This window comes from Mus caroli, chromosome 16, assembly GCF_900094665.2.
Source record: "Mus caroli chromosome 16, CAROLI_EIJ_v1.1, whole genome shotgun sequence".
Taxonomy (NCBI): Eukaryota; Metazoa; Chordata; class Mammalia; order Rodentia; family Muridae; genus Mus; species Mus caroli.
Window position 1 is genome coordinate 52923111 of NC_034585.1, and position 23491 is coordinate 52946601.

A 23491-nucleotide genomic window follows, 5' to 3' on the forward strand; every position below is an offset into this window, starting at 1 on the left:
AGCAAGATTTTGCTGACAGGACCCTGATATAGCTGTCTCTTGTGAGGCTATGCCAGTGCCTGGCAAATACAGAAGTGGATGCTCACAGTCATCTATAGGATGGAACACAGGGCCCCCAATGAGGGAGCTAGAGAAAGTACCCAAGGAGCCAAAGGGGTCTGCAACCCTATATGTGGAACAACAATATGAACTAACCAGTACCCCCAGAGCTCATGTCTCCAGATGCATATGTAGCAGAAGATGGCCTAGTCAGCCATCATTGGGAAGAGAGGCCCCTTGGTCTTACAAACTTTTTATGCCCCAGTACAGGGGAAATGCCAGGGCCAAGAAATGGGAGTGAGTGGGTAGGGGAGCAGGGCGGGGGGAGGATATAGGGGACTTTTGGGCTAGCATTTGAAATGTAAAAGAAGTAGGTTGGGCAAGTCATGAAGAGCAAGCTAGTAACAAGCATTCCTCAGTGTTCTCTGCTTCAGTCCCTGCCTGTGTTCCAGCCTTGAGTTCCTGATCCTACCCCAATTCATTACATTCATTACAAGTAAAAATTATTTTAAGTTCCTTGTGTGATAATTCCAACATCTGTGCAACATCAATGTCAGGCTCTATTGCTTGGTTTGTTCTTTGGTGCTGTCTTATCTTCCTTTTTTGTAGTCTCATATATATTATGATGATGGTGATGGTGATGATGATGTGTGTGTTTATGGGGGTACTTCTGCCACGGTGTACATATCAAAGCCAGAAGATAGGTTTGTGAAGTTTGTTTTCCTTGTATCTTAACTTGGATTCCAGAATCTAACCTAGGTTAAAAGGCTTGTGGGCAAGTGCTATCTCACTAGCCCATTTAAAAAATACAAAACAAAACAAAACAAAAACCAAAAAACAAAACTGGCATCTTGTATAGGACTGCAGGGACCAAGAAAAGCAACACACATTTTCTCTTGTTAGGCTGTTTGTGGGATGTATTGAAACACTAGGTTAGCAGTTTGTTGAACCGGGTTTGTAGTTTGTTGTTTCCATGGTTACCCTCAGTGTGTTATTAGTCTCAATTGCCTTCAACATTATTTTTATGGCCAAGACTGACTTACTGGAGACTATTTCTTTGCTGTTTATTTAACCAGAGTTAGAGTTAATTAAGAAAGTCTTTTATATAGATCTAAGTAGGAGCTTTAAAAGATAGAGAGATAGAGATGGAACGAGATAGAAATTGAAAGGAAGTGAGGACAGCTGCACCTCTCTCTCTCTCTCTCTCTCTCTCTCTCTCTCTCTCTCTCTCTCTCTCTCCTCATAAAATTTCCTTCCTCTCTCCCTTTTTCCTTTCACACCATCATTTCTGGGATGGAGAGGTGTTATTTGTTTTTAAACTGGGCCTTACCATGCCTGGCTTTGAATTCTTACATAGCCTACGATGAACTTGAATTCACTACTACTGTGAACCCCGTATTGGGGCTCTGCTTCTAGTCTAGTCTTTTCTTTTCAACCCCTCACTTTCTCTCTCTCTCTCTGTCTCTCTCTCTCTCTCTCTGTCTCTCTCTCTCTCTCTCTCTCTCTCTCTCTCTCTCTCTCTATCTCTCTCTGTGTGTGTGTGTATGCTTGTGTGTACTTGCTTGTCATGTCCCCATGTCCCCATGTGCATGCAAACAGAGGGGAAGTCAAGTGCCTTTCCCTATTNTCTCTCTCTCTCTCTGTCTCTCTCTCTCTCTCTCTCTCTCTCTCTCTCTCTCTCTCTCTCTCTCTCTCTCTCTCTCTGTGTGTGTGTGTGTGTGTGTGTATGCTTGTGTGTACTTGCTTGTCATGTCCCCATGTCCCCATGTGCATGCAAACAGAGGGGAAGTCAAGTGCCTTTCCCTATTGCTGTCTCCCTATTCTCTTGAGACATGGAACTTCAGTGAATTGACACTAGCATTTTCCTCTCCTGGAATCTGCTTGTCTCTCCCCCAGTGCTGGGGTGACAGAGAAATGCTGGCACACCTGGCTCTTCTTGTGCATTTTAAATTTTTTCCTCAGCTTTTGCCCTTTTTGCCCTACTCCTCAAATAAGGTTTCTCTGATAGCTGTTATTTTTCTTTAATGCTTATTAGTCTATGAGCAGGGGTGTGAAGGGTCCCTCTGCCTTGTTCTAATTCAGTCTCTGTCTTAAGCAAACCCCATCTCTGTCATGGAGATGGGGTAAGCTAAGTGATCCTGTCCCTTCAAGATCTCTAGCGGTGTGGGTTCCAGGGGGTATTTTTGTCTTTCTCCCAGGGGTAGAATTTAGGCCTCAGTTCCCTTCTCTGTAGCTGGTATTCACCTGTGCTCTGAGGCAAGCTTGTCCTTCTGTGGATTAGGTTAGGTCTGTACAAATGGCAGGTGAGAGGCTTTGGGTGGCTGCTTTCTGACTTTGCCTCTCTTAGTCTTGAACCTCAAAGGAGACTTTGAAGAATGGTTGCCCCTACCAACAGTTCCTGCAACTGTGAGGCTCAGTTCTCCTCTCTCACGAACCACACTTGGTGCAGTTACAAGTCTTTGAAGCATTCTCTTCTTCAGATTTTACACAGAATTGTCAGAAATGGTTTTCTCAGTCATGTTCTCTCCTATTCTAAGTGGACACTCCTCTATTACGTAATGGCCACCACTCTGTGACAGCTCACGTGTACCTTTCAGAATGGCTTCAATGCACCTAGAGCAAATCTGATAAACAAATGATCGATGGGACCTAAACATTCCTGAACTCGCAGAGTCAAGGTCTGCCCAACGGTCTATAAATTTGTCTCAGTTTACCTCTAAGAGTGTATGTCAGGCCCAAATCATGAGTCCCTAGCTCTCGAGGGAGGTTCTTTAAGAATTTATTAAAATTTTTAACTAACCAAATTCTTTTTACAAGCAGAAGCATCTTCCTTGTGTGTTCCTATCTTTTCTTACACTTCAGATCTTTCTAGAGCCTTGGCTTTTATCAGTTTTAAATATGGGATGTGTTTATGCTTATCTTGCCACTTTTTATTTTCATTCTTATAAATCTGACAAGGACGTTCTCTTAAGCTTGTTAGATAGCACATGGAAATTAGAACTTCAGTGTTTTCAAGAAGGTTTGGAACACACACACACACACACACACACACTCCTGATATAGAACTGTGGATATGCAGAGAACTTTATTAATGGTAAAATTACTGTAGTTAAAAATTCTGAGTATGCTTGTGTCTCTGGCTAAATATATCTCAAAGAACATTCTTCCTAATGAAGCAAGGCTACAGAAGAACATGTTTGTTTTCCTGGCTGTCGTGCCTGCCAGTTCCCCTGCCCTCTCCCACTCTCTCTTTTGTTTTCTGTTGTCTTGGTTGATTTATCATTATAGTGCAAACCGCGTGTTTCCAATTTGGACTAGTTCAATGATAAATCCCACCAACGCTAGTGAGCATGTATGCAGAGCTCTGGTACAAACACTGTCTCACGAGCTGAGCTGTGAGCCTTTCGCCCAGGATCGGAGCCACACATGATTCCCCTTGGCAGGTGGCTTCCCATTGCGGGGCTTTTCCACATTTGTCTGCTGTTGCTCTGTGCCCACCCGCTGCTCTTCAGTCTTCTTTGCTGATTCATTCTCATCTAACCCGTTCCTTAAACTGGAGCGTCTCAGGACGGAGACATTGGATCTCTTCTCTTGTGTCCTAATTCTCTTGGTGATCTCATCCAGTCTCATGATTTTAGAACAATCTAAATACAACAAGCTGAAATTTCCTATCACCAGCCAGGATCAGATCCATTGAACCGACTCCCCATTTAATATCTCTCCTTGGTTTTCTGACACCTAAGATCCAGCATGTCTCAAGTGAGGTTCCAGAAAACATTGTACCCCAGCCTTTCTTCTGCTATGGTCTTTGCTAACTCCATTAGATACTCTGCCACCTTTCTGTTAGCTCACCTGAAGACCTCTAAAGACATCTGTGACTCTTTTCATTCTTCTCTCACGCATCACATTCAGTGCAGTTACAAGTCTTTGAAGTTTTCTTTTTCAGATTTTACATGGGAATGTTTTTCTTTCTTTCTTTTTCTTAAAATTTATTCTTCTCTTACAATACATCCTGATGGCAGCCTCCCCCTACCTGCATTCCTCTCCTTCATGCTCCACCTTCCATTTCCCCAACATCCACTGCTCCTCCAGTTCCCTTCAGAAAAGGGTAGGCCTCCCAGGGATATCAGCTGAACATAGCATAACAAGATGCAGTCAGACTAGGCACAAATCTTCATATCAAGTCTGGACAAGGCAACACAGTAGGAAGAAAAGGGTCCCCAAAGCTGGCAAAAGTAAATAAATAAATAAATAAATAAATATCAGAGATACCCTAAACCCCCACTGTTAGGAGTTTCACAATAACCCCAAGCTAAACAACCACAGCTCACATACAGTACATACCTAGTACAGACTGATAGAGGTTCTGTGATTGCAGCTCCAGTTCCTGTAAGTCCTTGCAAGGGCTGCTTAGTTTATTCTGTGGGTTGTGTTCTCCTGGTGACCTCGACACCTCTGGCTCCTATGTTTCTTCCTCCTCTTCTGTGGATAATAAAAGAAAATCTCCAGCACAAGGGGGAAACTACTCCCTAGAAAAAGCAAGAAAGTAATCTTTCAACAAACCTAAAAAAAGATAGCCACATGAACAAAATCCCAACCCTAACAACAAAAATAACAGGAAGCAACAATGACTTTTCCTTAATATCTCTTAATATCAATGGACTTAATTCCCCAATAAAAAGACATAGACTAACACTGGTTACACAAACAGGACCCAGCATTTTGCTGCATACAGGAAACCCACCTCAGGGACAAAGACAGATACTACCTCAGAGTAAAATGCTGGAAAACAATTTTCCAAGCAAATGGTCCCAAGAAACAAGCTGGAGTAGCCATTCTTAATATTGAATAAAATCAACTTCCAAAAACCAAAAGTTATCAAAAAGACAAGGAGGGATAATTCATACTTACCAAAGGTAAAATCTACCAAGATGGACTCTCAATTCTGAACATCTATGCTCCAAATGCAAGGGCATCCACATTCATTAAAGAAACTTTACTAAAGCTCCAAGGGAATGTTTTTCTTAGTTATGTTCTCTCCTATTCAAAGTAGACACTCATCTATTACGTTATTGCCTTCATGCTGTGACAGCTCACATGCTCCTTTCAGAGTAGCTTCAATGCAGCACCCAGAGCAAATCTGATAAACAAATGATTGATGAGACCTAAACATTCCTGAGCTCAGAGAGCCAAGGTCTTCCCAATGGTCTATACATTTGTCTCAGTTTACCTCTAATGGCTTCCTTCCCACATGTCTTCTCCAGCCATGTTCCTCTCTCTGGAATTCACGTCTCATGTTCCTTTCACCTTGAGTGTTCTTCTTTGACATACTTGAATGATTGGCCCCTTAACTTCCTTTGTGCCTTCTCAAGCAGAGGCTGTGCGTCTGCACGCAGTCACCCCTCCTAATCAGCTTCCAGCTCCATTTTCCTTCATGGTGTTTTCCAAAGTCTGCAGTTGTCAGATTGCTTAGATTATGTGTTGGTAACTATCTCAACTCCTGATGGCTTGAAAACAACAAAAGCACATGTATTGCTCAATCACATGTTTATTAATATGACTAGCTTTCTGTTCTTTGTAATAACCGGGACCAAGGCTCCCCCTGGTCAGTGTATTCTGGCCAGTGCAGGAGGGGACGGGAGGGAAAGTTCTTACACTAACAGTTCTCGCTGCTAACCTGACCGCTTCCCTTAAGTGAATGGCCTGGTACTGAGGGTTAGTTACATGACCATGACTAATCTCAGGGAGATGGAGACATACTCCTTTCATGTGCCCAGAGTAAGGAAAGTATTATTTGCTGGAGGAAAAAGTTGTATGCGTGTGTTGCAAGGCAAAAGTGGGTCAGCACAGTCATTGACAGTAGAGTTCGGCATCACAATTTTAAAAGTCCCACCCATATATAAGGGAGGATGGCTTCTAGAGCTAGGCCATACCCTATCCTAATGATGCTGTTATGACAGTCCCTTGCCACACAGTGGGTCAAGTATGGACATGATCTCCATGTTTCCTTCCTGAGCCAAATCTGACGTTTTACTGGGTAGACTGCAAGCCCCTTGTGCTAGCATCAAACACAGCTTGCATTCTCCATATGCAATCTCTGTCTCCTTCCTGTTGACATGTGTGCTGATTGCTCTCTGTGTGGTTCTGGAAAGATTCTGTTGATTTGATGAGAGGAGGCATGTCTTAATTTCCCTGTCTAATCCTCACCAGCCAAGTTTTATGATCCTGTAAAAACCTAAAAAGTTAAAAAAAATGCAAGGAATGATAAGCATATTTGCTCTTGCCTGGGTCTAGTGGAAACATGACGTTTCTGATAACGGTGAGCCATTAATAGGACTAGTAGGGATTTCCCCACATGTGCCCCCATGCCTGGTAGATTCTTATCACAGGCTCCAGTTTCAACTCAGAATGACAGGGGGATAGTTTGCATCCCATCAGAGCTAATACAGATAAACTAATCCTGTGGTACCAAACAAACACAAGTTTTCTTCTAAGACTGCCCACCAAGATCTGATATTATAGTCTCAGAACTGTCTGTGTCTTGTTTAGCTTCATGTGACTTGCTCTTTGGAAAGGGGTAGCTGCAATGCACTGGAAAGGACCTACAATTGCCTGATTGAACTTAAGTCTACTGCTACTTCACTTACTTCGTTGGATCACAGCAGCAAAGAGGGAAGGAAAGGACTAAAGAATGACGGGGAAGCTGCCAGGGAGTCACCATCCTAAAAATAAGTGTAATGAGAGGAATGTAGGAAAAGTACACGATGGAAAATAATCCTGAAATTGATTATAAGTGACTCCATGACCAATGACTGGCCAGCAAACTTCTGTCCAAAGGGCAATTCCAGGATTTTATGATTTCCAGCTCTCTTAATCCTGTCTTCTAGCTTTGCCAAAAGCCCCCAGAGTTGTTGCCTTTCTGTCTGAAGTTAGCGCTTCCTGTTTGTGTTGCTGATTCCAAGTTTGAGGCTATTATGCCACATTAGCGAATAGCTGTATGCCTTTCCGATGACCACTGAGCGAGTTCCAAAGACAAGCATCTCGCGCCTCTTGCCAAATGCCATGTTTGCAAGGAGAATGGACTGACGAACACCAGAACTGCTGTGTCTATGGCCAGTGAATCGAGGCCTCTGCTAATCAAACTGGAATTTAGGATGGAGAAAAGTGGTTCATTATATAAAAAAAACCAAAATCCCCAGTCTGGCCCTGGTGTATCTGCCCAGTGTCTTCACAAGAAGGACAGAGGAGAACAGACAAAAACAGTTTCCAGATTTTCCCAACTCCTCTGCTGCCAGTATTTATGAATATAATCCTTGCATCTCCACAGAGTGGATTATTTGCATTTTGTAACTATGTTCAGGATTTTCAGTTCTATGTGGGCTGTGCCTTGACCATGGTTTTTTTTTTTTTTTAAATGACTGCTGTTCCAAATCCTGGCTTTGATTTGATACTTATTCTCAAAGCTGAATTGAAATCCATTCTTCCCTATGAGGATTTCTCTGTAAAATACTCTCTGTTCTCTCTAAATTCAATCAATCTCAATCATTCCATAAATTGCTAGCCTCTCCAACAGTCTGCTAATGTGCTCCAGGACAGAAATAGTATTGCTGACTCTGAGTAATGTTTGGAAAAATGCTGTCCTGCAGGCCTCAGAGAAAGACCTCTTCTTTCTTTGCAAACGTTTTGCTTGCAGCTGTTATTGTGTTTACGAAGTAACTCCTCAATTTTTATTTTTTTTATGTTGTTATGAGTGTTTTGTCCGCATGAGTGTATGCGCACTCTGTGCATGCCTGGGCCACAGAGGTCAGAAGGTGTCAGAGCCCCTAAATCTAGAACTACAGACATTTGTGAGCGGCTATGTGAGTCCTAAGAACTAAACCAGGGTCTTCTGCAAGAGCAGCAAGTGCTCCGAAGTGATAAGCCACCTCTCCATCCCTCAAATTAACGCTTTTAAAAAGTTTCCTTTCCTATGAGGTAGTAAACCCCTTCAACTCTTACAGTCCTTGCCCTAATGTCCCCATTGGGGTCCCCATGCTCAGTCCAACACCTCCCCACAGCTCGTAGGGGCTAAACTACCAACCAAAGAGAACACAGGCGGTTGTAACCATGGCTCCAGCTAGATATGTAGCAGGGGATTGCCTTATCTGCCATCACTGGGAGGGGAGCTCCTTGATCCTGTGGAGGCTCCATGACTGAAGGTAGAGGAATGCAAGGGTGATGAGACAGGAGTAGGAGGGTGGGTGGGGGAACACCCTCATAGATACAGGGGGAGGAAGGAAGGAATAGGGGAGGGGAAATTGGGAAGGGGGCAACATTTTAAATATAAATAAGCAAAATAACCAATGAAAAAAATAAGTTTCCTCTCTCCCTCCCTCCCTCCCTCCCTACCTCCCTCCCTCCCTGCCTGCCTGCCTCCTGCCTTTCTCATGTGCACCCAGCATGGTGCACAACTGGAAGGGAGAGAACATTTTTTCAGGAGTCAGTTGTCTGTCTACCACATCAGACCTAGGAATTAAATCCAGTTCCTCAGACTTGATGCCAAGCTCATCTGTCTGGTGCACCAGCTTGGGGGCTCTCAAATGAACTCTTTACAGATCAGCATCTCTCTCCACTGAGGTGTGAGGGCACACAATCTTTTACAGTCACACAATACTATTTACCCTGTACCTGCATCCTTATGCTGCTAGACTTTAATTTTTTCTCTATTTCTAAGTATAGCTTTTAAAAATACCTTTATTCTGTTAGGGATGAAGGGCTCAGCTACTGTTTTTCCAGTGTCCAGAAAGAAGGAAAAGGAAGTAACCAAACTTGGCAGTGTTTTGTACTTGATCAACCTGGACTAGACAAGGGATGAGTGGGAAAGATGATGAGCACAAAAACGTGAAAGATTGATGGTCTTTGGGGCCTTCAGGTATTGTGTCTATGTAGAGTCTGGGACCTGGAGAAGTGCTTCCTCCTAAGGGGAGCAGGTGCACTCTGAGGGCCATTGATAGTCTATGCGGCATGAGAAGAGTAGAATGTGACATCCAGGGAATACAAGATGAGGCTTTAGAGTTGGAAGCAGAGATGACAAAAGGAGAAAACAGAGTAAGTAAGCAACTTAGAGGAGTTAAGGGATTTACAGACATAAAATTAAAGTTAGTAGAGAAAATATATGTCTGCTTTAATGGAGAGACTGGCCATTCAGGGATGAAATGTCTTCATACTCCCAAGGTCTTACAAAGAAACTTGCACAAGGACCTCTTCCTAAAAGATATTCAATTATAAAAATAACCATTCCTTTTAATTAAAAAATCAAAACAATAAATGTTGGTAGACCAAATTATAAATTTCATACTATCATTATAACAAATTATAATTAGGGTTTTTAGTACAAATAATATAGTAAACATTATATATATATATAGATATATAGATAGATTCTTACTTTCAATTATCTTTTGGTTGACAAGTAATTGTTATGCTTGTGACATACAATGTGATGTTTTAAATATATATCATTGTAGAATGATTAATTAAAGCTAATTAAAATGTTAATCACACCTAAAGATTTTTATATGGTAAGAAAACAGTATATATCCAACATTTAAAAGTACATAATATGCTGTTAAAAGCAGGTTAAAAATGTTAATCATGACTATAGATTTTTCTGTGTGTGGTAAGAAAATATAGTATATTCACCATTTAAAAGTATACAATATATTGTTAAACACTGTAGTCTAAAACTACCATTTTGTATAAGAAATGCCTGAAACTTAAAATAATAATAATAAAGATTTCATGCTAATTGAAAAGGAAGAGAGGCAGTTTTGACCAAAACATAAGAGATTGTTTGTGGACTAGAGACGAAATGCCATTTCCTATTAGAGACAAGCATGCCACCAGGGAGAGCTTTCACTGAGTAGCACCAGGCACACTGGAATAAGCTGGAAACAGTAAGCACCAGGTTATGGGAGGGCTAGGAAGGAAGGTGAATGGGAATTCCTGGGAACCGAGTCATTTAAACTCAGACAGTAAAGCGAAATGGCTTTGGGGAACAGAGGAGATTGGGTTGTAAGCAGCAAAACCTTCAGTCTGCGTCAAGGGAGACAATTAAGTGCCAATTGCTTTACTTTTCATTTAGCTTTTGGCTCAAAATAGAATTGAGACTAGTCACTTTGCATGGCACATTTGGTTTTCAGGGTCTTGGAGTGGTTGAGTTTCATTAAGCTGTGGTCTCTAAGGTATCTTCAGTGCCTTTCATCTGAAAGTGTTTTGTTTAAATAGGGCTCGGAACACGTAACAACAGCAACTTTTTCCTCACTCAACACCTCTGCTCACGGGATGTCTTATGGTCAAGGACACTGCTCTGGCCCTGCCTTGCCTACACACCCTTGGGGTTCTGCTGACTCGTTCCTAACCATTCATTGCATGCACGGCCCCCTCAGCTCACAGCAGTTGCTTATTGGTGGAAGACAGGACCATCTCAGTGGTATAATCTGGATTTTTATCCTGGTATTTGCCCATGTCTGTTTCCCTCTACCAGTGGATTGCTTGGTTGAGATCTGCCATTTTCTCAGTATCATGATTTCTACCACCCACTGGTCTTTATTATCTCAACCTCAACTCCTCCAGCCTGTTGTGTCTCTTTCTTCTCGCCCTGATTATTTTAAAACTCAATTTATGCCATGCTAGGAACTTCCATGTACTGTGTCTAAGGAATGCTCTTCCAGGAATAATTCTTGTAATACTTAAAGGAAATCTCATTCCTTTATTTTAAAATGTAGATTATTTTTACTAGAAGGGATGAAATTTCTTTCAGAATATGTGTTCTACATATGAGAAGAAGAAAACCACAAAATTTTCCACACTAGAAACCTGAGCTCTAAGGGAACATACAACTTAGTCATATGCTTTAAAAGGTCAGGATGATGTTTGCTTTTTCAAATGGCTTCCTTCAGTTAGATTTTTGCTAATATTTAAAAAATGTTATAAAATTCTCTTTCAAGCCAAAGCTTGAATCATACCCACCTTGCAAAACTGAGAAATTTTAATAATGTGAGATGAGTAGGCAATGATGCCAGGCCTCAGACTTTCTATTCCTTACCTTCAAAAATGCAAATGCTTCATTAACCAAAATTGTAGCAGATGTTAGGAGTAAGACACATGCACACCACATGTGTTTGTGAACTAAAAATTTTACATTTTATTAGTATTTTAAAAATAGTTAGGACATTTAAATTATGTCAATTTTTACTATGAAAAAGAAATAAGAACAGGTATCAAAATAGGAATATCTCAGACAGGAATTTACTATTATAACCAGAAAAACTTCAACTGTGGCCTTTGGATACTGAAGCCAAAGTTTATATCAAATACCACTTTAAAATTTAAGTATATATAACACTAAAATTAATCTTTCTAGAATTGATTAATTTGGAGATAGAGAAATAATTAATATGGACTAAAATATATCCTTAAAACCGAAATAACTAGAAAATTAAAAAAAAAAAAAAAAGCAAGCCAATGCTTTAGCCCATACTGTGGTTATTGCTAAGAATACCAGTGTTTCACTCATCTATTGGATGGAACACAGGGCCCCCAATGGAGGAGCTAGAGAAAGTACCCAAGGAGCTGAAGGGGTCTGCAACCCTATAGGTGGAACAACAATATGAACTAACCAGTACCCCCAGAGCTCGTGTCTCTAGCTGCATATGGAGCAGAAGATGGCCTAGTCAGCCATCATTGGGAAGAGAGGCCCCAGTACAGGGGAACGCCAGGGCCAAGAAGTGGGAGTGGGTGGGTAGGGGAGCAGGGCAGGGGTAGGGTATAGGGGACTTTCGGGATAGCATTTGAAATGTAAATGAAGAAAATATCTAATAAAAAATTAAAAAAAAAAGAACGCCAGTGTTTGTTGGACTGTTTTACAAAAGATCCTATCTCCTAAACAAATTGGAGTTATTGTGCTTTAAAGTAATTATTGAAATAAACTTAGTCAAAGGGAAGGAGTCCCAAGTCTTTGTTTTATGCTTTTGTAACAGAATACAACAACAACAACAACAACCAAAATCAGAGTGTTTTTTTTTTTATTGCAAATGATCTGCAAGTTTTCTAAGTGTTTTTCAACTTTTGTATGTGCTTAGCATTTTGTTAAATGCTGGGAAATATTCTTCTTGGCCTCTAAGTCTCGGATTGGATTGGTTGGACTAAAAGACACTAAATGAGAGGCTGATTTGATTCCCAAATTATCAAACATATTACTTTTGTCTGTTTCCCAAAATTACAGCTCTATGAAACCATAATTCAGAGAATTTTTTTCAAAAGGACTAGGAGGTAGTTAGAGGAAAGAAAGAAGGATGTGTGGATATGATTAATATGCATTATATACATATACATAATATTCATTGAACATTTCATACATGTATACAATATATTATGTAATATTACACACATACATATATATATATACACACATACACATATATACACACACACACACATATATATATATAATTTTTCCTATGATAGGAAATTTAGCAGAGTTGTGGTTGAGGTCTTTTTTTCTATAAATGGAGTTCTTTTAAAAAGTCCTTTGGGGTTCATCAGCTTTGTTTTTGTAAAAAATAATGGTTCTCAACTGGAGTGGTGGCTATCCCAAAAGCGGTTGCCTGTACGTGGGATATGTTCTTCTAGCTGGGCTGCCTTGGCCTCAATGGGAAAGAAAGTGTGTAGCTTTGCAGAGACTTGAAATGCCAGGGTTGGGGAATACTCAGGGGGGCCCCACATGCTTCAGAGAAGGGGGAGGGAGGATCGTGGAGGTAGCTGACAGAGAGAGGGCATTGAGTGGGATGTAAAGTGAATAAGTTAAAAAAATTAAATAAAAACAAACAATAAAACCTATATATTCTTTTAAACAATTACAAAGAATCTACAAGTTTTCTAAGTGGTACAAAAGTAGCACAAACTGTCTTCCACACCTGCATTGCTCTTAATGACATCTCACATGGCAATGCCGTGGGTCAAGAATTTTGCGACTTGCTTACTGAAGGGGCATTTTCTTTGTACATCTTTTAGCTGAATTTAAGAAATTCTACTGTGGCTATACTTGATTAACTCTATTTGTCATGGCAGACTCACTTTACCTAGTTGTCAGCACAATATTCTGGAGTCCAGCCATTGCAATCAAAGAAGTCGTTAATACCAAGTATCTAGTAGTTAGAGAATAGTGGGTATTGAAAAGCGGATCAGCAAATGTACATATGTCACGGAGACTGGGTAAGCAGCAGTAACTGGCAGTGTATCAGCTCCCAGTTCACAGGTTGTGAAGTTCAGCCTCAAGGCCTTCCTGCTGGCTCTCATCTTCTGCGAGACCACCAGAGGGCAGCAGAATAGGAGACGGCAGAGCTCACCTTAGTGCAGTCTAATAGGAGTTAATCTCTAACATCCTGTGGTGTTTTCAATGGGGTTTAGGTTTCTGCATGTGTTTCAGAAGAGACTAAATTAGTCAAACCATTGACTTCTAGGCGGCAAAGGTAAACTATGTGTATATTTCTTGTCATTTGGAGACTTGCCCTCGTGAACATACAGCGGATATATGGTTGTTGATCATACATCTCTGTCATTCCCATCATCTCCCTCACCCCTTCCTCTCCAAGATACCATTGTCCAGACTAAAGAGCAGCTTTAGCAGAGTTGGATCAAAGGCTTACGTAGGTATGGGTGAGACGGTCTACATCTCAGGATGGGAAGCCTCCATAAGAATGATAGCTCGTTGATTTAGAGAGTCAACTATGAGAAGTAATTTTCCTCCCTGGCTCCCAGTTGGTTTATAATCCAGGCCATGCAGTTATGTCTCCCTTGGTAAAACTATTAACATTGTTGAATGGTATTGGGATGTCAGCGCTGGCAGGTCTAGCCTGTCACTCATTCCTCTAGAGTCACCAGATGGGGAAGTATTGGCCCAGGCAGTCAAAACATTGGGGATTCTGACCTAGGTGGAAACCGTGGCTGCTTTAGCTGAAGTGGGACCCATTTTTCACCACAGCTGGGCAAACATAGAAAGTGTTCCGTTAGGAGGAAAACATTTTCCCCTTCAGACTTTGGACATTGCTGCATTCAAGCTTCATAAATTTAATAGCAAACATCTTCTGGATAGTTGGTGTATTTAATGTCCTTATAAATAGCAAGCTGTCTAATTAGAATCCTGCTCTGTGGGGGTCACTCAGGGCCATTTGTGTGCCCAGAGGTCTCCAGGTGAACAAGTGTGTGTTTCCTACATTCTGAGAGTTCATGTCGCCTATGGGAACCCATTCTTCAGCTGCTGACTCACTAATATGTTGTCCTGGAGGGTGAGTGTCCTATTTTGTCCTAGAACAGAGTTCATGAGAAAGTATAGCTTGTGATGCCTACATATAGATCAGCATGGATGAGTAAATTCAAATTTTGAGTTTTTTGTTTTTGTTTTTTTAATTTTTATTTAAAGATCTAGTTCTCTGGCACTGGGGATGTTCATGAGGCTCACGGAACTTTTATCACCATATTTTCTCTCTCCAATTTTTCATTTTTCTTTAGAGCTGTCAAGATCGTTCTTTATAAGTTCGTTGTATTTTAATTGTGTTTTCATATTTGTGTTGGTAAGTCACACATAAGGTTGCTTTCTGTGACCATCTCGGGTACTGTGTGCTGTTGTTGATTTATCTCCTGAACACTGTGAACTCTTTAACTTCACAGTCCCTGTTTATGTCTCTGCTTCGACATGTGTTTTATATATATATAGTGAAGAAGTTCATTTGTAAGTTAGGGTTCACAGTGTCCAAAGTGTTTGTCCTCATCTCACTGTTCCAGGAACCCTGCCACCTGCATCCTTCAACTTAAAAATGACAAAGAATTTTCCTGACAACAACTCTGGGAATGTTTATAACGTTATAATTGTTTATAACAACAGTTTTATACACACACATACACACACACCATGGAGGTAACAGAATTCCTTCCACTGCCCCCCCCCCCCCCCCCCGCCCCTTGTTGTGGTACAGTCTCATGCCATGACAGAAGAGAGCCAGTTTTTCTCATCTCCATAGCTACTTAGACTCTACTGCTCATGGAAGGTCAATCAAGTCTTTGGCTATTTCAGAACTGGTAAAAGCAGTTTAAATAACATTGAATATTATTTAATTAACAGTGACATTAAATCTTTGTAGTCTCCTTAAATTATTGAACTGAAATTACCTTTTGTCTTTATGTAAAATTTCCACCGGGGAGCTGGAGAGACGACTTGGTGCTTAACAACGCTTGCTACTCTTCTGGGACCTCGGTTCAGTTCTCAGTACCCACACGCTGACTCACAACTGTCTTCTAACTCTAGTTCCAGGAGATCAGACATCCTCTTCTGGTCTCTGTGGGCACCAGGCATGCACATACATACATGCAGACAAAATACTCACACACAAAAAGTAAAACAAACCTTTTAAAAATTTTTCCCACTAGCATCCTTGGCTACTAGGTTGTTGTCATTGGCAAGAAGGCCCTGCCATCTGTCACCTAGGAGCAGAATCAAGTGAATAATTGTCTCACAGCCTTCTCCTCCCTAGCTACTCTGTGGATAGTGCAGAAAAATTACCAAAACTTTTAACATATTTCTTTACCTTATAAAACCAGGACAGGGAGGATCAATTGGGTACCAAACCTTTATTCCATGATCTGAGTTTCAATCCCTGAAAACCAAGGCAAATGGTTGACAAGGCTGAAGTTAACATTATGGTTGGTATATCTGAGCATGAGAATTCACTGGAATACAATCTAAGCTCTCAATTGTGTTTTTGAAAGCTTTTTAATATACTGTCACATATGTACTTAATAAAAAATACTAAGATGGGATGTCTTGATAGGTCCTTAATATTCTGTGTTAGTAAGACATTGGAATGTTTTAATAGAGTGCATTTGAAAGTTAGTTCGTTCCAGGACAGCCAAGGCTACACAGAGAAACCCTGTCTCAAAAAAAAAAAAAAAAAAAAAAAAAAAAAAAGAAAGTTAGTGCATTCTGACAAAACTTGATTTGTGTGTGTATGTATGTATGTATGTGTTAAATGATAAATAATACTAGATACTACTAAAGCTAACTCTACCAGTGTTGTGATGGCAACATGCTTGAATGTCTTATTAGAAGGCATCTGTATAAGGAAGAAAGCACTCTCCCATCCTACAGTGGTAAGGTTGCACACCAGAATAAAGCTTAAGCCTGTCTTAGCATACATAGATAACTTGTTTTTTATTACTGAATCATATCCAATTGTATGAATGAGACATAGTTTGTTTATCCTCTCAGCCACTGATGGATTTTGGGTTTGTTTCCAGTTTAATGTTGCTTTGGATGTTCTCATACATGTTTTACATAGACATGTTTTCACTTCTCCTATGCACAATAGCTAGGGTTGAAATTGCTGGGTTCTGTGGTAACTTTTCAACCCTTCTCCAGCTAACACAATCAAAATGTAAAATACTTCCAAATTGTACCTGATATATCATTAGCTTATTGCTACTTTAATTTTAACCTTTACACATCATTGTGGTTTTAATTTTTATTTCCCATTGATTAATAGTACTGACCAAGAAATGGTAAATTATGACTTGCACATAACAATGCACAGTTATTCCACTTACTTGTATGATGTGTACAGTTTAACTTCTCCATTCTCTCTCTCTCTCTCTCTCTCTCTCTCTCTCTCTCTCTCTCTCTGTCTATGTATCTTTATGTATGGTGTATGTATATGCATGTGTGTGGTACATGCATGTGTGCATGGAGTACCTATGTGTATGCACATGTATTGGCATGCAGAAGTTAGAGGATGATGTCAGGTATCTGCTTCAATCATTTTCTGCCATCTTCCCTTGGAGCAGGGTTTCTTCCTGAATTTAGAGTTTGTTTTTGGCTAAGATGCCTGCAAAGCAAACATCAGTGATTTTCCTGTCTCAAGAACGCTATCATCTTGATCAGCATGATGCCAACAACTTTTACTGTACTGTATACTACTTGAAAAGTATAAGATGTCTTTATGTGAAGAGAATTTTTCTAGATGTATTTTAATGTTGACTTCTTTTTCTGAGGTCTGTGACTGGATGGCTGAAATAGCTTTGGTGCTTTTTACAGAAGTATAGGTTGTGTTGGTGGTGTTGATGGTACTGTTTTTGCTGGTGGTGCTGTTTGTTTTGGGGTTGCTTGAACTCTGGTACCCCTTTTTGATTGAGCTTTATCCCAGGCCAGGCTATTTCTTTGCAGAATTGGAACCCGTCCACAGCCCTCAGCAGCCCTCCTTTGAGTGGCCTGGTGACCCAGAGTTCTTTGAGCTGACAGTGATGTTTCCTTCTTTTGTCTGGTCTACCAATCACATCCCATGTTTTTAATGCATATGTTTATCTTTAGGATTTAAAAATGGGCTAATTTTATTTTGCTTTGGAAGACGTTTTATTTATTTGTTTTTAGAATTTCACAATACTTTGAAATATTTAGAGATACTGTAGGGTGTTGCAAATAGAGGATTAGAAACCACTGTCATGGGTCCAAGAATGTACTGTGCCAATGTGCAGCTTTTCCAAAAGCAACCTATTATTGATTTCCTAGAATTTATTTTTGTTTTCTCTCACATGCAATAACATTTTCTTCCTGTAGTCTTTTCTTCTCTGTTCTCCTGACCATTTTTGGGTAATATATTTGTTGTTTATTTATGTGCTATTTTGTTAAGGTTATATTGTCATGTGTTATTTTCTGATTTAGCTACATTACTTACCAGAAGTTTAACTATGACTAAATGCTGAAAGATAACTTTTATTACATGAATGAGCTTTAAACCATCAGGCATGTCTAACTAGTGTCCCTCTATCCACATGTAGTTAGATATCTATCAATCCAGATCAACTCAAAATCATAAACTCACCTAAATAAAGCATTATGAATTTTTGGTAAATTTACACAGTTTTTGAGTGCCAACTTTGTAAGTGACAACATTATATTTAAGTGTCTAAAGGTTAAATATCCATAATAGAATCAAACCATAATAACTCATAATGAAGATTATTTATCATTAAAGATTAAAATTAATGTGTGATGCACAGAAATCTGAGTCCCCAATATTAGAGTATTGTCCAGGTATAAAGTATCATTGAATACTAATATAGACAGTAGTTTCAAGGATTGGTCTTGCCTGTGGGATGGGTTTCAAAAAGTTTTTTTTTTGGTTTTTCGATACATTTTGAAAAGACATTTTTTATATCCTCTCAGAATACTGCAAACAGCCTAGCTGTGTTTCAACTTTTTGTGAGATTTGACCACCATCTAAAGCAGAAAAATGTGTCCTTGACATACATGTCATCCCTTCTATTGAGAGAAAAAAAAATGGAGTAATTCTGGGGCCAATGTAGGAACGTTGATTAAAGGGGAAAAATTGATTTGGAAAAGTATATTTTTTTTCTAAATTATACATCATTTAATTAAAACCTGGTGAAATTAAGTCAAACCAAAGCCTTCAACGTGAGGCCCATGGCTTGACCACTCCTAACTTCGTCAAGCAATAGCAGTGGCCTTGGGGCTAATCTAGGCGCCAAGAACTTTGAGACTTAGTTTTGACACTGCAGTAAATGTACAAAGTAATGGGCATCATGAGTGTATCTAGTTGCCATTGCCATAATTTAGAAGAACTAAACTGTGTATGTAAACTGTGGAATGTAAACTGTAAGTTCCTTCTTTTGATTTTCAATAAGTCACTTAGTGTCTTAGTTAGGGTTTGAGTGCTGTGAACAGACACCATTACCAAGGCAACTCTTTTTGTTTTCAATTGTTTTATTAGATATTTTCTTCACTTACATTTCAAATGGTATCCTGAAAGTTCCCTATACCCTCCCCCCACCCTGCTCCCCTACCCACCCACTCCCACTTCTTGGCCCTGGCATTCCCCTGTACTGGGACATATAAAGTTTGCAAGACCAAGGGGCCTCTCTTCCCAACGATGGCTGACGAGGCCATCTTCTGCTACATATGCAGCTGCAGACACGAGCTCTGGGGGTACTGGTTAGTTCATANTGTTGTTCCACCTATAGGGTTGCAGACCCCTTTGGCTTCTTGGGTACTTTCTCTAGCCCCCCCATTGGGGGCCCTATGTTCCATCCTATAGATGACTATGAGCATCCACTTCTGTATTTGCCAGGCACTGGCATAGCCTCACAAGAGACAGCTTTATCAGGGTCCTTTCAGAAAAATCTTGCTGGTGTATGCAATAGTGTCTGTGTTTGGTGGCTGATTATGGGATGGATCCCCAGGTGGGGTAGTCTCTGGATGGTCCATCCTTTCGTCTCAGCTTCAAACTTTGTCTCTGTAACTCCTTCCATGGGTATTTTGTTGCCTATTCTAAGGAAGAATAAAGTATCCACACGTTGGTCTTCCTTGTTCTTGATTTTCTTATGTTTTGCAAATTGTATCTTGGGTATTCTAGGTTTCTGGGCTAAAATTCACTTATCAGTGAGTGCATATCAAGTGAGTTCTTTTGTGATTGGGTTACCTCACTCAGGATGATATCCTCCAGATACATCCATTTGCTCAAGAATTTCATAAATTCATTATTTTAATAGCTGAGTAGTACTCCATTGTGCAAATGTATCACATTTTCTGTATCCATTTCTGTGTTGAGGGACATCTGGGTTCTTTCCAGCTTCTGGCTATTATAAATAAGGCTGCTATGAACATAGTGGAGCATGTGTCCTTACTACCAGTTGGAACATCTTCTGGGTATATGCCCAGGAGAGGAATTGCTGTCCAATTTTCTGAGGAGCCACCAAGGCAACTCTTATAAGGACAACATTTAATTGGGGCTGGCTTACAGATTCAGAGGTTCAATTCATAATCATCAAGGCAGGAACATGGCAGCATCCAGGCAGGCATGGTACAATCAGAGCTGAGAGATCCACCTCTTCATCTGAAGGTTGCTATATGGGGACTAACTTCCAGGCAGCTAGGATGAGGGTCTTGAGGCCACACTCACAGTGACACACACCTACTCCAACAAAGTCATACCACTTCATAGTGCCACTCCTTGGGCCAAGCATATTCAAACCACCACACTCAGTGTCTATGGTTTTCAATAACCAAGAATGAAAAGTTTATAAATCATTTTGTTTGGGGGAAGTGGAAAGTAATATGTACATACTTAGGACTTATCCTCCTGGCTGCTAAGGTAGAAGTGAGTCCCATAGTGTGGCTCTCTTGAAGGAAATAGTTTTCTTCTTTCAAAGGCTTAAAGCAATCCTTTTATGTACCTAGGTTAGTTAGCTTCTTGTCACTGTGACAAATACCCAAAAGAAGTATATTAAAAGGATGGAAGGCTTAGTTTGGTTCATGCTTTGATGGGTTTCAGTGCATTGTCAGTTGCCTGGGTGCCTTGAGTTTGTGTTGATGCACAACCCTGTGCTGAAATTACAGTGTAGAGCATTGTTGTTCACAAAGAAGCAGAGAGACAGGGTGGTGCCAGAGATAAGATGGAGCTTTCTAGAAAATGTCCTTAGTGACCTTGTTCCCCCACATATGTTCTACCTTCTGCTTTCCACCATTACATATTAATGTCACCCTATTATAAATCATTCAAAAGATTAACCTACAGATGAAGTCAAAGTTCTCATGATCTATCCTCAGTGATTCGATCCTCCAGCCTGAGACCAAACATTTAACTTGCAAGGTCTCAAAAGAACATATCCCACACAAAACCTAACAGTCCCACACTGATCAAGATTGTTCAGAATCGTTTGGGCTGAGGTACAATAACATCTTTGGTGCGACTATTGTGGGGGTCTCATGTTTTACTGATGTGATGGTTAGCATTTGTCCAATGTATGACTTTGGAAAATGAGAAACAGGATGTGAATTGTTAAATCAGTCTTAAGGCAGTAAAGGCAGTCTTCTAAAAGGGCAACAATATTTGCAGAAAGAAGAGAAAAACCCATGACCCTAGACTTTTGAGGCAGACATGTTTTATAATTCAGAAATTTGGGCCACCTTAGAAAAATATTAGACTACATTTTATGAGTATAGTTTATATTTATTTCATGAACCAGGCCTTGACCAGCAAGGGTCATTTAAATAGGTATGACTCCTTAATGAAACAAATTAACAATTGACTAAGGTACACATGGTGGGCTGGAGAGATCTGATTCAGTGGCTAAGAGGACATCGTGCCTTTATAGAGGACCAGAGTTTATTTCTCAGCACACACAGGTTAGTTTTCTACCATATAACTCCAGTTTTAGAGATCTGACTCCCTACTTTGGTTTTCAAGTGTTCTTGCATGCAACATCACCCATTTCAGCACCTCAATAAGTCCTATACCAGAAACTTTCTTTCTTACTCCATATCCTGACCTATTAGTTACCAAAACCTGTGGGTAAGGGTCTGGAGAGCATCCCAAGGATATCGGGATATTTCAAAGTACATTTGTTAAATTTTACCAATAAGAAACATCAGCTCCTTGCACCATATCTTAGTGATGTATATAAAATGAATATTCTGGCCCACTTTGGATAAAAAAATAAAAAATGAGCCTCCCTAACGCTACCCAACACCTCTCCCCTACTCACCCACCCCTTTAGTAACAGTCTACCAAGAATTAGACCTCTCAATATTTTTATTTTTATATTAGTCTGCTTTATACACTCTTAAGCACATCTAACTTGATTTTAATGTTAGCCAATGTTTTGGTCATCTGAGCATACTAAGAAGCCAAAGAGATAGCATTTGTTCTACGAATGATGCCTCCAGGAAGCAAGGGTTGCTGAGGGGTGGTAGTTGCAGCCTGTGGAGGGGGTGAAATATCAGGCACTTACCTATGTTTCTCTGATCAGGTAAAAAGCCAAGCTTGAAAGTGCACATCAATACCACCAGCGACTCCATCCTCTTGAAGTTCCTGCGTCCAAATCCAAACGTAAAGCTGGAAGGTTTTCTCCTGGGATATGGCAGCAATGTGTCTCCAAACCAGTACTTCCCTCTTCCCACAGAAGGGAAATTCACAGAGGCTGTAGTTGGTAAGGTGTTTGGGGACCAGACTCATGGATGGGTTGTAAGAAGTAACTGCACTAAGATGCCCAAACATGGAAGATGAGAAACATTTATTCTACATCCTTGGCTGAGCCCAGTGTGGCAACACAAATCACTTTTGTAACTGGGACCTGGAGCCCAAGTTTTTTATACTAAAACTTTTTATTGCTTGAAGAAATTATTGTCTTAACAGCTGTTGAACCTGTAATCCCTCCCCACCTAATTGAATAAAAAAGGGAAAGAAATACCTGAGATCCTGGAGTTAACCCTTATGGCATTGTTTATATGACTAATTTTCTTTCTGTCGTTTTTACTTTCTTATGGTAGAAGATGACAACTATAGATTTTGAGTTATCTTTTTTATAAGATGTTATCATTGGAAAGAAAACATATTACACTTTAAAGTTTTTTAATTATTTCAAACAAAGAGATTAAAGCTTGGTATGGATTATAAAATCATGCATTTCTTTGAAAATATTTTAATGATGTAAAATTAGAGTCTCAGGATGCAAGCCATCTTCTTGCTTTTTCTAAGAAAAGAAATGTAAATAAAATCCTTTTAAAGGATTAAATGCTTTGAAAAGGATGATTCATTGTGAGAATTCTGAACCTCTAAGATGAAATTCACATTTTTTTCTCCCTGCTAAGATGTTGCTTAAGAGTCTGTCTCTGAACTTTAGAAGTTTGATCCCATGTGTTCATATATTGGCTCTAGTGTGTGCAGTGAGAATGTCAAGATGAATTGACTTTGTCCTTTTGTCTGTTGTTTCTCCCGGAAAAGTCTCTGCTGCTCCTTAATGCCAGCCAAGAGATAATATTATTAATAAGTAACTAAAGATAATGTTGATAATTAGCGAGTAACTTGATTTTACATGTAAGAAAACCACTTTAAACAACCCCGAGAGTTCGTTATCCTTGTACTCTGAGAATTAGGCAGTTTTGACAAGTATAATAACAAATTCCATGAAGAACTTGAATGTTTACAAATATTCCGTGGTATGTATTTAAATAGAGAACTGGTCATTTGTTAGCTTTCTTTATAGCCAGTGAAATAATTAAATATTAAAATGGTAGAAGTCAAATTACTAATTTTAACTTTTAAGTTGTGTAGAAAACTATAAAGAGAATTTTCAGCTTAAATAATCCAATCTTTCATTTTTTAAAAATAAAGATAGTGGATCAAGTAGGCTGGGGACTCATTATTTTATTATTTTTGTCCCTAGCATTTTATTGTATAAATTTTCAAAATCAAGGGAGATAATATTGATGAATGGCTTACAATGCATGTTAAATACATGTCATTGTGCTAATGTTCTATGTGTTCATGCATACTGCTCTTTAGAGTATTTTACAGCATAAAGAGTTAAACTTTTAAAATCAAGTATGCATTTCTAGCATATGAGA

General features: G+C 39.7%; 1 protein-coding gene across 3 annotated transcripts in view; it reads left to right on the plus strand.

Moving 5' to 3' along the window:
* Abi3bp (ABI family member 3 binding protein) overlaps positions 1-23491 on the plus strand; it is a 211814-nt gene that overhangs the window by 32905 nt on the left and 155418 nt on the right. For all 3 annotated transcript variants that reach the window (XM_021184505.1, XM_021184507.1, XM_029470388.1), the window contains exon 2: positions 21895-22074. In XM_021184505.1, coding sequence (XP_021040164.1) covers positions 21895-22074 — 180 coding nt within the window. The remainder of the gene's footprint in view (positions 1-21894; positions 22075-23491) is intronic.